This window comes from Selaginella moellendorffii, unplaced genomic scaffold (assembly GCF_000143415.4).
Source record: "Selaginella moellendorffii unplaced genomic scaffold, v1.0 SELMOscaffold_151, whole genome shotgun sequence".
NCBI lineage: Eukaryota > Viridiplantae > Streptophyta > Lycopodiopsida > Selaginellales > Selaginellaceae > Selaginella > Selaginella moellendorffii.
In genome coordinates, this window is record NW_003314412.1 from 202,345 (window position 1) to 213,571 (window position 11,227).

At 50.8% G+C, this 11,227-nt stretch overlaps 7 protein-coding genes across 8 annotated transcripts; 4 read left to right on the forward strand and 3 right to left on the reverse strand.

Annotated features, from left to right (window-relative positions):
- The first annotated feature begins 766 nt into the window (after positions 1 to 766).
- LOC9640805 lies at positions 767 to 2,473 on the forward strand. Its single transcript, XM_024666971.1, has 2 exons — positions 767 to 967; positions 1,025 to 2,473. Exons 1-2 carry the CDS (start codon positions 767 to 769, stop codon positions 2,471 to 2,473), a joined length of 1,650 nt encoding a protein of 549 aa, XP_024522739.1.
- Positions 2,474 to 2,556: 83 nt separating this feature from the next.
- On the reverse strand, positions 2,557 to 3,785 carry LOC9640806 (PHD finger protein ALFIN-LIKE 4). The gene is made up of 5 exons (XM_002993228.2): positions 3,681 to 3,785; positions 3,592 to 3,624; positions 3,317 to 3,536; positions 3,134 to 3,230; positions 2,557 to 3,065 (listed from the first exon to the last, which is right to left on the reverse strand). The coding sequence occupies exons 1-5, from the start codon at positions 3,760 to 3,762 to the stop codon at positions 2,772 to 2,774; spliced, it is 726 nt and encodes a 241-aa protein (XP_002993274.1). The 5' UTR covers positions 3,763 to 3,785; the 3' UTR covers positions 2,557 to 2,771.
- A 73-nt stretch (positions 3,786 to 3,858) lies between these two features.
- LOC9640834 (R3H domain-containing protein 1) lies at positions 3,859 to 5,508 on the forward strand. 2 transcript variants are annotated; one of them, XM_024666949.1, is made up of 4 exons: positions 3,859 to 3,950; positions 4,000 to 4,198; positions 4,247 to 4,907; positions 4,961 to 5,508. In XM_024666949.1, the coding sequence occupies exons 2-4, from the start codon at positions 4,042 to 4,044 to the stop codon at positions 5,346 to 5,348; spliced, it is 1,206 nt and encodes a 401-aa protein (XP_024522717.1). In that variant the 5' UTR covers positions 3,859 to 3,950; positions 4,000 to 4,041; the 3' UTR covers positions 5,349 to 5,508. The 2 variants fall into 2 exon arrangements, with proteins under 2 accessions (XP_024522717.1, XP_002993247.2); XM_002993201.2 differs by having other exon boundaries at positions 3,877 to 3,950; positions 3,994 to 4,198.
- A 500-nt stretch (positions 5,509 to 6,008) lies between these two features.
- LOC112343472 (B-box zinc finger protein 32-like) lies at positions 6,009 to 7,013 on the forward strand. The gene is made up of 2 exons (XM_024666985.1): positions 6,009 to 6,594; positions 6,654 to 7,013. Exons 1-2 carry the CDS (start codon positions 6,133 to 6,135, stop codon positions 6,978 to 6,980), a joined length of 789 nt encoding a protein of 262 aa, XP_024522753.1. The 5' UTR covers positions 6,009 to 6,132; the 3' UTR covers positions 6,981 to 7,013.
- A 122-nt stretch (positions 7,014 to 7,135) lies between these two features.
- Positions 7,136 to 10,071, forward strand: LOC9640808 (ATP-dependent 6-phosphofructokinase 5, chloroplastic). Its single transcript, XM_024666987.1, is given in 13 exon segments — positions 7,136 to 7,714; positions 7,816 to 7,892; positions 8,032 to 8,080; positions 8,143 to 8,205; positions 8,275 to 8,370; positions 8,427 to 8,528; positions 8,588 to 8,662; positions 8,718 to 8,858; positions 8,926 to 9,042; positions 9,097 to 9,201; positions 9,260 to 9,340; positions 9,399 to 9,527; positions 9,588 to 10,071. Coding segments are annotated over 13 exon segments (1,914 nt in total). The 5' UTR covers positions 7,136 to 7,174; the 3' UTR covers positions 9,927 to 10,071.
- Positions 10,055 to 10,698, reverse strand: LOC112343473 (40S ribosomal protein S16). Its single transcript, XM_024666986.1, has one exon. The coding sequence runs from the start codon at positions 10,633 to 10,635 to the stop codon at positions 10,201 to 10,203; it is 435 nt and encodes a 144-aa protein (XP_024522754.1). The 5' UTR covers positions 10,636 to 10,698; the 3' UTR covers positions 10,055 to 10,200.
- A 30-nt stretch (positions 10,699 to 10,728) lies between these two features.
- LOC9640809 (H/ACA ribonucleoprotein complex subunit 3-like protein) lies at positions 10,729 to 11,181 on the reverse strand. Its single transcript, XM_002993229.2, has 3 exons — positions 11,048 to 11,181; positions 10,958 to 11,000; positions 10,729 to 10,891 (listed from the first exon to the last, which is right to left on the reverse strand). Exons 1-3 carry the CDS (start codon positions 11,099 to 11,101, stop codon positions 10,794 to 10,796), a joined length of 195 nt encoding a protein of 64 aa, XP_002993275.1. The 5' UTR covers positions 11,102 to 11,181; the 3' UTR covers positions 10,729 to 10,793.
- Positions 11,182 to 11,227: the final 46 nt, after the last annotated feature.

An 11,227-nucleotide genomic window follows, 5' to 3' on the forward strand; every position in this document is an offset into this window, starting at 1 on the left:
TGTGGTACTACTTCTAGCACGACTTTGCAAGTGATCTGGCCTTGCTTGCATTATTTTGACATAGCTACCATGGTACCATTTCTAGCATGAGCTGCAAGCAATCCAAAACTGGGACGTGTTGTCAACAACGCAACACATCTTAGTCTTGGATCACTTGCAACTTGCGCAAATCATGAGGATCAACACAAATCTCACAAAATGCCTCCTTATCCTCCTCAGAGTTCTCTTCCACCTCTTCTTCCTCTTCTTCATCCTCTTTCTTTCACCACCTGTTGTTGTTGCTGCTGCTGCGAGCAACTTACATGCTGAAGATCTTCATGAATCTTTGGAATTTCGAGCAAAAGAAAGAAAAACCTTTTTTTCTCTTAGTTTTGCTGCTAAAAAAACCAAAAATCTGCTTAAAGCCAAAAACTTCAACCTTGAGAAGACCTGGATAGCTAAATCTCAGCTAGCTAGGGCAAATTTCTCTACTCATGTCATAAGTGTGGTGCTTGGAAACTATAGTTTTGTCGCGATCCAAGATCATCCAACTGCTGACTACCTGGATTCCCATCATAATAGAGCATTGATTCCCATCACAATAGAGTGTTTTCCCCAGAGATCCCTCTATCTCTTCCCTTCCCAGCAACAGCCACAAGTAAGCTGCTCACTTCTCAAATTCTTCATATACATTGAAGCACTGATTGAACACCCAGACCATAGGAGACTGGATTGATTTTTTTGACTAATTCAAGGGTTTGCGCCGCACTTAGGGGTTTTGTTAGCGATGTCGAGCGCGGGCGCGACAGTGAAGGCACCAGATGGTCGCGTGATCCTGCATGCACATGCCTATCCGGGCGCGGTGGTGGCTCATGTCTTGAGGACCCTGGAGCTGGATGGTTGGAAAGGCTATCTCATTTCTGATTCGGGGAGACGATTGCTTCTCGATACTCCAGTTGCGGATGGATTTACGTGCACTTTCATCCAGGTGAGTGCACTTTTGCGTGTTTTACTACCGCATCTGTGTTGATGCCTTTGTTTGCAGACGGAGCCTGCGGACAACGAGTGGATCAGGCGCCATAAGAAGCTGCGTTCTGCACCTGAAGTGGCACAGTCCCTTTCGGAAATGCGCCAGCATCTGGGAACAGATGATCCAATTTACAACCTTGGGCGGACCTCTGCACTCACCACACCTCTCGTGCTGGTGAGCAAGGCATTCGGCTGCTACGCCAGGCTTTTCAGGTGCCATTCTCCAAGTACAAGGGACTGGGAGTTCGTGAAGGATATGATGGACGGGATGAGTGCTTATTATGACGACGAACGAGCTCGGCAGCACGCCTTTACTCTGTTACTGGAGAATTACATCAACTTCAGCTGTCCTGGTATGTGCTTTCGATTCAAGGAAGCTCGTCCGGGCGAGTCCGAACCAGATATTTTGGTGGAGGCATATGTTGCGGAAGAATGGTTGCTGATAGCGATTGTTGAGGTTAAGCCAGAGAGTGGCTTCAATGGAGATCCTAGAGTCGAATTGGCCAAGTACTATGCAGATGCTACGGTTGAGAAGAGACGTATGCGGCACTGGAGTTTTGAGCGGTCTTGCTGCCCGGTTCTAGCATTGGAACTTGTTGGTCCGCTTCTGAGAGTTGGCGGTCTTGCTCATTTCACGGACAAGCCGGCTCACGAGCCGTTTACGCCGTTCCTACACATGCTCAAGTACCTCCAAGATGAAGACCACCTTCAACTCCTTTCCAGAGCCTTAGCTGCCATTCCAGCGACAATCAGCTCTTTAGTGCAGTCCTACGTGACTCTCAGCGGCTTGCAGGTGCAACACGGGCCGCGGAGGGACCCGTCCATCGACTTCCCGTACTTCATCACGGATGCACGGGCTCCGGTGGTCATTCGGTTTGTACGCGAGAGTAACTCGCTGCAAACGAGGGAGCAGCAGCTTGTGTTCTATACGCGGAATGCTGCTGGTGAACGAAAGATCGTCAAGTTCTGCCAGAGATATGGCTTGCAGGTGCACCAGCAATGGGCCGAGGATGGCTATGCTCCCCGTTTCCAGCACCAGGGTCTTGATGGAGGCTGGCTGGTGATTTCCATGGACTACTATGCTGCAGAGGATGGGTGGCGGCCAGTGACAGAGCTCGACCCGCGAGAGATGGTTGCTGGTCATGGAAATGCTGTGGAGGAGGCTAACAAATACAGGTTGGCGCCTTCGGACTGGGAAGAGTGCAAGATGGCAGTGAAGAATGCGTATCAGGTATTGCATTCTCGGTACCCGCTCTGGGTTCACGGTGATCTAAGGAGGCAAAACATCTTCTACAATGTCAAGACTTCCCAGGTGGCCTTTATTGATTTCGATTGGGCCGGCGTCCATGGCAAAGAACGATATCCACTCTGGATAAATCCGCTACTACAGTGGCCCCCTAGAGTCAAAGCGGGTGGGATCATCCTTGCTGAGCATGATCAACAGCTCCTTGATATTGAGCTTTGATTGAGTTGTTCCTTTTTTTGACAATGGCATTAAGTTGTTTCTTCTATTGCAAAAAAAAAATTGTAATTCTTATAGAGATCTTATGATAGATTAAGATGTTATTTCCTTCTCTATCTTTTACCTTGGGGAAAACTGGGAAGCTGTTACAAAACTGGCTGGACAAAGCCCAGGAAAAGAAAAAGAAAAAGAGAGACAGAGAGTGTACATACAAGAACAAAGAGGAGAAAGAGAGCACTCACTCACCATCCAAGAGTGAACACAAGTGGAGATTTTTCTCCTCCACGGCTCAATGGATCAATCAGTGGCGAGCTCTTTTCTTGGCACAGGATGGGCAATTGTAGCTCTTGATCCCGGCAGCCTTGCTTGCATTCACCTTTACGCAGCTACCGTGGTACCACTTCCGGCACGAGTCGCACGCGATCCAAAACTGGGACGTGTTGTGAGGATCAGCACAAATCCCACAAAACGCCTCCTCTTCCTCCTCCTCAGAGTTCTCTTCCACCTCTTCTTCGTCTTGCTCCTCCTCTTCCTCGTCCTCGTCCTCCTCTTTCTTTCTCCGCCTGTTGCTGTTGTTGCTGCTGCCGCGAGCAGCCTGGACAAAAAGAACTCATGCTTAAGATCTTCACGAAACTTTGGAACTTCGAGCGAAAGAAAGAAAACCTTTTTGCTCTTGGTTTTGCTGCTGGATTTATTCGCGGGCTTGGCGAGGACCTCGTGAATAGTGGGGAGATTGTTTATCATTCCGAAAAGCCGCTGCCTGCATGGGATGGAGTTGAGTGAGCAACGCAAAATCAATCAAAGAAATGCGCAAGAAAACATGAAAGAAAGAACAAGCTTGCATACCTGTCCGCTTTGTGCAACCGCGCAGCGTGATAGAACGCGACCGAGTAGAGCCACGAGTCGCTGTGTACCGCAACCAAAATCAGCCAGTCCGTTCTCTTCATTCCATCCTTCGCGAAATTAATTCCCAGCGAAGGCTCCGGGAGCTCGGGCGGGACTTCTTCCACTGGCAGGGTCACTTTCCACTCTCCATCGGGTAGGCCATACAGGCACAGGTCCTTGACTGGAACAAACAAGAATTTCTTCGCGAAATCAAATCGACCGTGTGAAGCACAAACCTGGATCGCATTCGTCGCAAAAGATCGAGACATCTACGCGAGAAAAAATTCAAGACCGAGATGAGAGAATGGATCGATCAAAATCCTACCCGTTGTGAGCGCCTTGACGATCCCCGCGCGCCTGCCCCGGAAATCCTCGAAGATCGCCTCCACAGTCGCGGGCGACTCCATCGTCACAAAAAACCCTAGCTACACCCAATCGCCCATGGGAATCGAACCATGCATCGGCGGGGCTCAATCCAAGCCCTTGGATCTGCACTGGTAGCATCCAACGGTTGGGAAGCATTTTGCCCTTTAGGCATGGCGGAGAAAGAACGCGACGAGCTGCGGTGGTGCTCCCTTGGCGCCGCTATCGCCCGGTAAGATCTCTAGGTCGGCACTCCTGGCTGGATGATTGTCTAGGTCTAGGAGCTCTCCGCGGCGGCGTGGCGGCGGAGGCGGCGGCGATCTATGGGGGACCGCCAGATCGAAGTTGTCGGCGTTCGCGTCGACGATGGCCGGAAGATCCTCCTCGTCAAGCCGACCGTCGTCCCGCCCGAGATTGTGAGCGATCAGGTGGACAATTTCCTGCTAGAAGCGCTTCAAAACCCTCGCGATCGTCTCACAGGTACCAAATTCTCTAGCCTTCTTTCCGGAGCTTATAATCTCTATGCAGTTCTTCGATTGGAGCAGGAGATACAGAAGTTTGCCAAGAATGCCGAGGTCCAGCAGCTAGAATTCCAGCCGATGGGGTCTCCTTTCTGCCAGCTCGCGACACAGCGCGTTGCTCAGCACTATGGCTTGAAGACCAGCGTGGTGGAAAGCTCTGGTGGCGCTAGGATTCACGTCACGAAGAGCCTGGACGGAGAGAATCGCCAAAGTGGCATTCGCTTGGCTGATATTCCTCCAAGGGTGGCTCAAGCTCTACAGCCCAGAGTAGCGATCAAGCAAAGGGGTGCTCCGGCTGGTTACAGGGACAAGAGGAACTCCAAGGTGGATTCCAGCAAGAGTGTGGAGGAAAGGAAGGAGGAATACAACAGGGCGAGAGCGAGGATTTTTCAGGAGGATTCTAGCGACGACGATAGCGTCAAAGATTGCTGCCACATCGAGGTGGTGAGGGTGGAGAACAAGGATGAAGCTGCGAAAGCCAACAAAGAGACGCGTGCCGAGACGACAGTGCCGAGGATCTGTACGAAAGACGACAAGGAGAACGTAAGGCGGATCTTCAAAGAAGAGAATGCGATCAAGCCAAAGCCGAGCACTCCAAACAGGGTGGCGATCATCCGAGACCGTGAGAAGGATCGAAAGGACCCCGACTATGATCGAAGCTACGACAGGTAAGATTTCTTCACATCTTTTGAGATTAGCTCATGATCTTGGTTTGTAACAGGTATCTCCAGCGTTATGATCGCGGCTTTGGTGGTCTCATGGCTCATCCGGTCTCTCCGGCTTATAACACGCAATTCGACGCTTGCATCCAGCAGCCAGCTCAATCGCTGTGTTCTTCGTGGGTGTCGCCAACTTACAATCCAGCAGCGTCCTCTGGATCTCCGATCCAGATGGGAGGAACTCGAGGGTCTTTCGTCATGGACAGCACAAGCTACTCGAGCTACGCTCCATATCAATCCCAGGATCCCAGGTTCTTTCACGATGGATTTTTCTCCTCCTCATCCTCGTTCCAAGCGTTTAACACTCTGGAGGCTCCACAGCAGCACTACCAAATGGCCGTGCTTCCAAGCTACAACATGGTCAACTTGCACAGTCGGCAGCACTACTAAAAGCGAAGGCTTCCAAGAATTTTGGAGACGAAAAACGGGAGGCATTGTAAGACACTAATTTTTTTTCTTCGGACGGGAATGTACGTATAGTCTTCGAATATGATTCTTTTATTCGCTGGAGATGCCAAATGATCAATCACGCATATGCCAATTCTTTTAACCGCCATGGTTTGTGTGGTTTGTGGTCTGAGATTCCAAAAGAAAGGATGGTGCATATCCACATCTCTAGGCAACATACAAGGGACCACCACCACCACCAAAATATTTCCAAACGAATGGTTTGGATGGCCGATTAAATCCTGGCCCTGGACTGACATACCAATGTGGAGTGTCTCTCGCATCACACATTTTTCCTTTGCTTTTTCCATACGTTTGAACGAGGGACCACGTGTCGCCGAGGAAATATCCACGCAAAAGATCTTGGGCCGCCGTAGGGAGTGGTCAGGCCGTACTGGCGAGATTTGTTGACCACATTTTTTGCGATCCCGGTCCACGTCGGCGGGAAGTACGTGCCACGCGGCGCGATCAGGCCTTGGAAATCGAGTGGCTGCGAGCGCCCGGCAGAAATATCTGGCGGCGATTGGTCCGCCCGTGACACGTCGGAATTCCACGTGGCGGCTCCCTCGTGGCTATATAGCTCCTCACGCAGTTGAATCGAACGAGGGAGCAAAAGGAAGAACAGAGGGAATTTGGCGGTCTTGGTGTCGCGCAACTTGCTGTTAGATCGATCACGGGCTTGTGGATGAGTGTTGGAGCAAGGCGCTGGTGATCTTGCGGGGATTCTATGGAGAAATCCAGGGATTGTGAGCTCTGCCAGGTGAGAGCGGCGGTGTATTGCTGCGCCGATGAAGCGTACCTGTGCTGGAAGTGTGATTCCAAGGTTCACGGGGCGAATTTCATCGTCGCCAGGCACTTGAGGTCGATTCTTTGCGGTCGATGCCATTCTCCCACGGCTGTTCTTGCGGAATCGTCGCCGCCGGGCCCTTGTTCTTCTCTGTGCCCTACTTGCGCTTGTCCAGCGTCCCTGGGCGATATTTCGGAGGATTCCATTCACAGCCAGCATTCTTCCACCATGGATCATGATCTAGCCGCGGAAGAGGAGGTTTCGTCCGCGGCGCCGAAGAGGGCTCGATCGAGCGAGCTAAGAACCAGATCTAGATCGCCGTCGCCGGATTCCGTGATTCCTGTTAGTAGGAAGCGCAAGAATGCGGCAATCGACGCGGCAGTGATCCCCACGCAGCAGCTGGTAAGGTCGATCAGGCCTTAATATTTTCAGGGATCTAAATCTCGGCATTTCTCTTGTAGGTAACGCTGGGGAGATTGGAGTGTGTTCTTCGCAACTGGGAGGGTGCTCTGGGGCTAGAGCCCTCGGATCACAGGGTTTCGCTGGCAATGCAGCTATTGCGGAGGATTGCGGTGTCGATCAAGGTGAATCGGCTGCCAAAGCTGGATGCCCGCGCCGCGCTTGCCGTGTGCCTGTGGATCTCCCTCAAGCTCGAGCGTGATCGATTGTCGCGATCGATTCCTAGGGTTGATCTATTTGGGCGGTGCACGGGCATCGCTGCTGACGTCTTGCTCACTGTGGAGGCCAGGCTTTGCGACGAGCTCTCCACGCCAAGAGTTTTCTTTTAAGAGAAAAAGATTTGGTGACGTGTCAAGTTGTGATGGACGTGTCCATGACGTGGCTTTTGTATTGTAACTGCCAGTAGGGCACCGTGACCGTCGGATGACGGGGCGTTAGGGCATGCGTAGTAAAGCGTGTTTATCCAACGGTCACGTCCTGCGAGGGAAAAAATTAGGGCTTTTTCAAATGTGGGCAACATGGTATGATCCTCAGGAGAGGCTTTCGGGGAGGAGGTTGTCCGTGTTGGTGCCCTAGCGGCGGCGGCGGCGTGAAAGAAGGCGCAGATCCAGGTAGCGGGGGATCTGGTGGCAGCAGTAGTGAGAATACTGTGACCGCTAGGGTTTTGCCGATAGCACGCATTCTATCCAGGTCTTCGAGCCGCAAAGAGCGCGAGGATAAAGAGGCTGCTGCTCGCGAGGAGCAGCGCATCCAAGGGATCATCATGGCGGCTATGGTGTCAGATAGCAAGACGCCCAAGGATGTTCGCTACGATCCGCATGCTCCGGGCGATAATCCCTTTGAATTGCCGCATCTCGCCGATTTTCTTCCTCTCCCTCCGGTGGAATCAACTTACAGAGCCAAGAGCGGGTACGCCAGGAAACAAAAGAGCTAGTGCTAAACTTCTCTCTTCGTGTTTGTAAGGCCGTTTCCTCAAGAAGGGGCTGTTCCAACGAAAGCCACTCCGGATAGTCAGGATATGCGTCGTCTGTTTGTTCATGACGACGATAGAGTTCTTCTCAAGGTAAAGGTCTTTGAAAGAACAGCAACTTAAACGTACCATGGCAAAACGCAGACTTTCAGTAGCTTCAAAGTACTTAACCTGGTAAACTACGCCAACAACAGGTGGTACACTATGGTCATCCAACTTCTGCCGGTATCGAATACGGGCCCAAGGGCGAATGGGAGTTCAAGCCTCTGTGGTAAGTTCCTTGTTTCGACAAAGTGAGGTTGTTTGTGTCTGTTGTATGAGGCGTTGTCTTGTGCTGGTTATCAGGTACCTTGTCAAATATCATCACTTTTGTTTAGTATGAAGTGACGACGATGTCTCTTGAGCTGCAGGGCTCATCGTGCAGGCCCGCGCGCGTGGATTTACTTTCACCCAATGACAGTATGTACGAGTTCTCGAGTATTGTCATATGCAAAAATGTACCTTTCTTTTTCTCTTTTCAGGTGCGAGCGGCTATTGTGACTTGCGGTGGTCTTTGCCCGGGGCTTAACGATGTGATTCGGCAGGTACGCATGCTTTTGCATAAACAAGTTTCTGCTGTTTTCTAATGTTTTTTCTGGTGCGATGCTTTTCAGGTTGTCTATACGCTCGAAACTTACGGCGTCACAGACATCTTGGGCATTCAGTATGGTTTTCGTGGGTTCCTTGATAAGACGTTGCCACCTATCATTGTAAGTATGGTAACATTGCTCGTTGCTGTACTTATCGCGTTTGTGTTTTTATGCAGCTGAATCGTAAGGTTGTTCAAGGCATACACATGCGCGGAGGAAGTTTTCTTGGCGTTTCGCGTGGGCACCCAAACGTTGAAGAGCTTGTTGACAAACTAGAGGTAACTGAGTGTGCTTTGTAAGCTTTAGCAAGTGAAGTATTGAAGCTGTTTTGATGCAGGAGTGGGGCATCAATATGCTGTATGTCATCGGTGGAAATGGCTCTCATGCTGGAGCTAGCGCTATCTACGAAATTGTAAGCTTGAGGAGTGAGTGAACGTGTCCGATTGCTGACACGTCCCTGCGTGCAGTGTTACAAACGGAAATTGAAGATTGTCGTTGTTGGCATTCCAAAAACCATTGACAATGACATTCTTTTGATTGATAAAACGTTCGGTTTTGACACTGCTGTGGAGGAAGCACAAAGAGCAATAAACGCTGCCTACGTTGAGGTATGTTGGAGGCACGCACTCAGTTTCCGCTTGTTTATACCTTGTCTCCGAATACATTTTGCTGCAGGCCAGTAGCGCTCTCAATGGTGTTGGTATTGTTAAGCTCATGGGCAGGCAGAGTGGATTTATTGCCATGTATGCAACACTTGCCAGCGGCCAAGTAGACCTTGTCCTGATTCCGGAGGTGAGGTTTATGGATTGGTGACCCGGCTACAACATTTTCACTGCTTGTGAACAGGTGCCTTTTGAAATGGACGGAAAGAATGGTGTTCTAGCGTTCATGAAGAAAAGGCTTGACAAGAATGGTAACTGCGTAGTAGTCATTGCCGAAGGTGCTGCTCAGGTACTGTTTCCTTTATTTACTTTTCTCCTTCCGTTTAAACACTTTCTGGTTCTTACAGAATTATCTCGAAGGCACCGGAGGCACTGATGCATCTGGCAATCCGATCCTAGGAGACGCTGGAAAGTGGCTCTACAATCTTGTGAGTAACTTTGGTTGTCGAACTACACATTATCTGACTTAGGAGTGTCAATCTACAGGTTAAATCCCACTTCAAGGAGTTGAACATCCCTGTCGATGTGAAATACATCGACCCAACGTACATGATCCGAGCAAGAGCTTGCAACTCGTCGGACCACATCTACTGCAGCGTCCTTGGACAGAATGCGGTATGTACATAGCATACACTCGTGTCCGAAAAGCTCAATTCATTTCTTGCGTTTTTCCAGGTTCATGGTGCCTTCGCTGGCTACACAAACTTTAGCATTGGACTGGTGAACACGCATTACGTGCTGCTGCCGATTCCAGAGATCATCAAGACTGCTCGAGCTGTGGATCCAAACAGCAACATGTGGCACAGATGCTTGGGATCCACAGGCCAGCCAGACTTCGCTCCGGGGCCTCCAGAAATCAAGCCGAGCAGCTATCCCCTGAGCCAGAAGAGAGCCAGCAACTTGATGCAGATGAACGCCATGGCTCAGCCATCAGGACCGGCTTCCAAGCAGCCAGTGAAGACACAGGGGCCTTCCAAAGCAGCGCAGGGCGCCAAGGCAGCTCAAAAACGATAGGAAGATCATCATCTCTTCCAAGTTTTTCTTTCCGAAAGTTTCATCGCTACTCGTGTTCTACGTTCTCACTTGCGAAGGAATTTTTTTTGTAGCAAACGTTGTGTGAGAATGTCTGGTGGATTTATATGAAAACTTTCATCCAAAATCGTAGTAGTACTTTGATGTTGTAGAAAGAGTTCCTTAAGGAAGAACAAAAGCAAGAAAAACTTCTAGTAGAGGTACCTCAGCCATGAAGAAAGATGGAAAAATCTCTTCTTCCTTCTTCCTTGATCTCTCAACGGTAGGACTTCTGGAAGCGAGCGCGAGCTCCGCGGCCTCCAAACTTCTTGGGCTCGCAGCGCCGGGGATCAGCCACCAGGAGCGTCCTGTCGTAGCTCACCAATCGATCCTTGATCTCCTTCTTGGAGTGCTCGTCCACAAACTTCTGCGTGAAGGCCACCAGCGCCTTGGCGATGCTCTGCCGGATGGCGTAAATCTGGGAGGTGTGGCCTCCGCCGCGCACGCGGATCCTCATGTCCACCCCCGCGAAGCGCTCGCGGCCGAGGAGAAGGATCGGCTCCACCGCCTTGAATCGCAGGATCTCGGGCTCCACAAGCTCGATCGGGCAGCCATTGATCTTGATCAGCCCGCGCCCCTTCTTGCAGTATGTCACCGCCACTGCCGTCTTCTTCCTGCCAAAACACTGCACGGATTGAATAGCCGCCGCCATCTCACCTCCGCGCGCCGCCGCCCCGCCTCCGAAGAACCCTAGCCGAGAGCGAGGATTAGGGTTCTGGGCTTTGGGAGAGGTCTTTGGCTCGAATCCTGGGAAGTTAGATCTTGAAATTAGGGCTCTTGCTCTTACATTGAACAAACAAAATATTCCTTTTAATATTCGTGCGGCGGCTTCTGTGTAGGAAGGATTCCAAATCGCTTCTTGAGCATCACGCGCTGCTTGGAGAATTTATCGTCCGGGGAGAATCGCGCTGGATGGATGGACAAATCCCAAATCGAAATCAATCGCAGGAACAAAAGAGGGCTTTTTTCTCTACCTGGATGCGAGGATTCAGTGGGCGATCCATCGGGCGCCTCTTTCTGCCATAAAAACCCATGAAATTCCATCTCGCAGAGCTATGGCTCACCTTGATCGTGTACACCTTCTGGCCCTCCTCGTTGACATAGCACATGAGATACATGATCGATCGATCGAGCGCCCGCTAAACGCCTAAACGCCCACCAAGAACCCTAAAACGCGGAGGGAAAAAAATTAAGCCTGGATTGTGGGAAGGAATCCAATCCAATTCCATTCCATCCACGTCGGA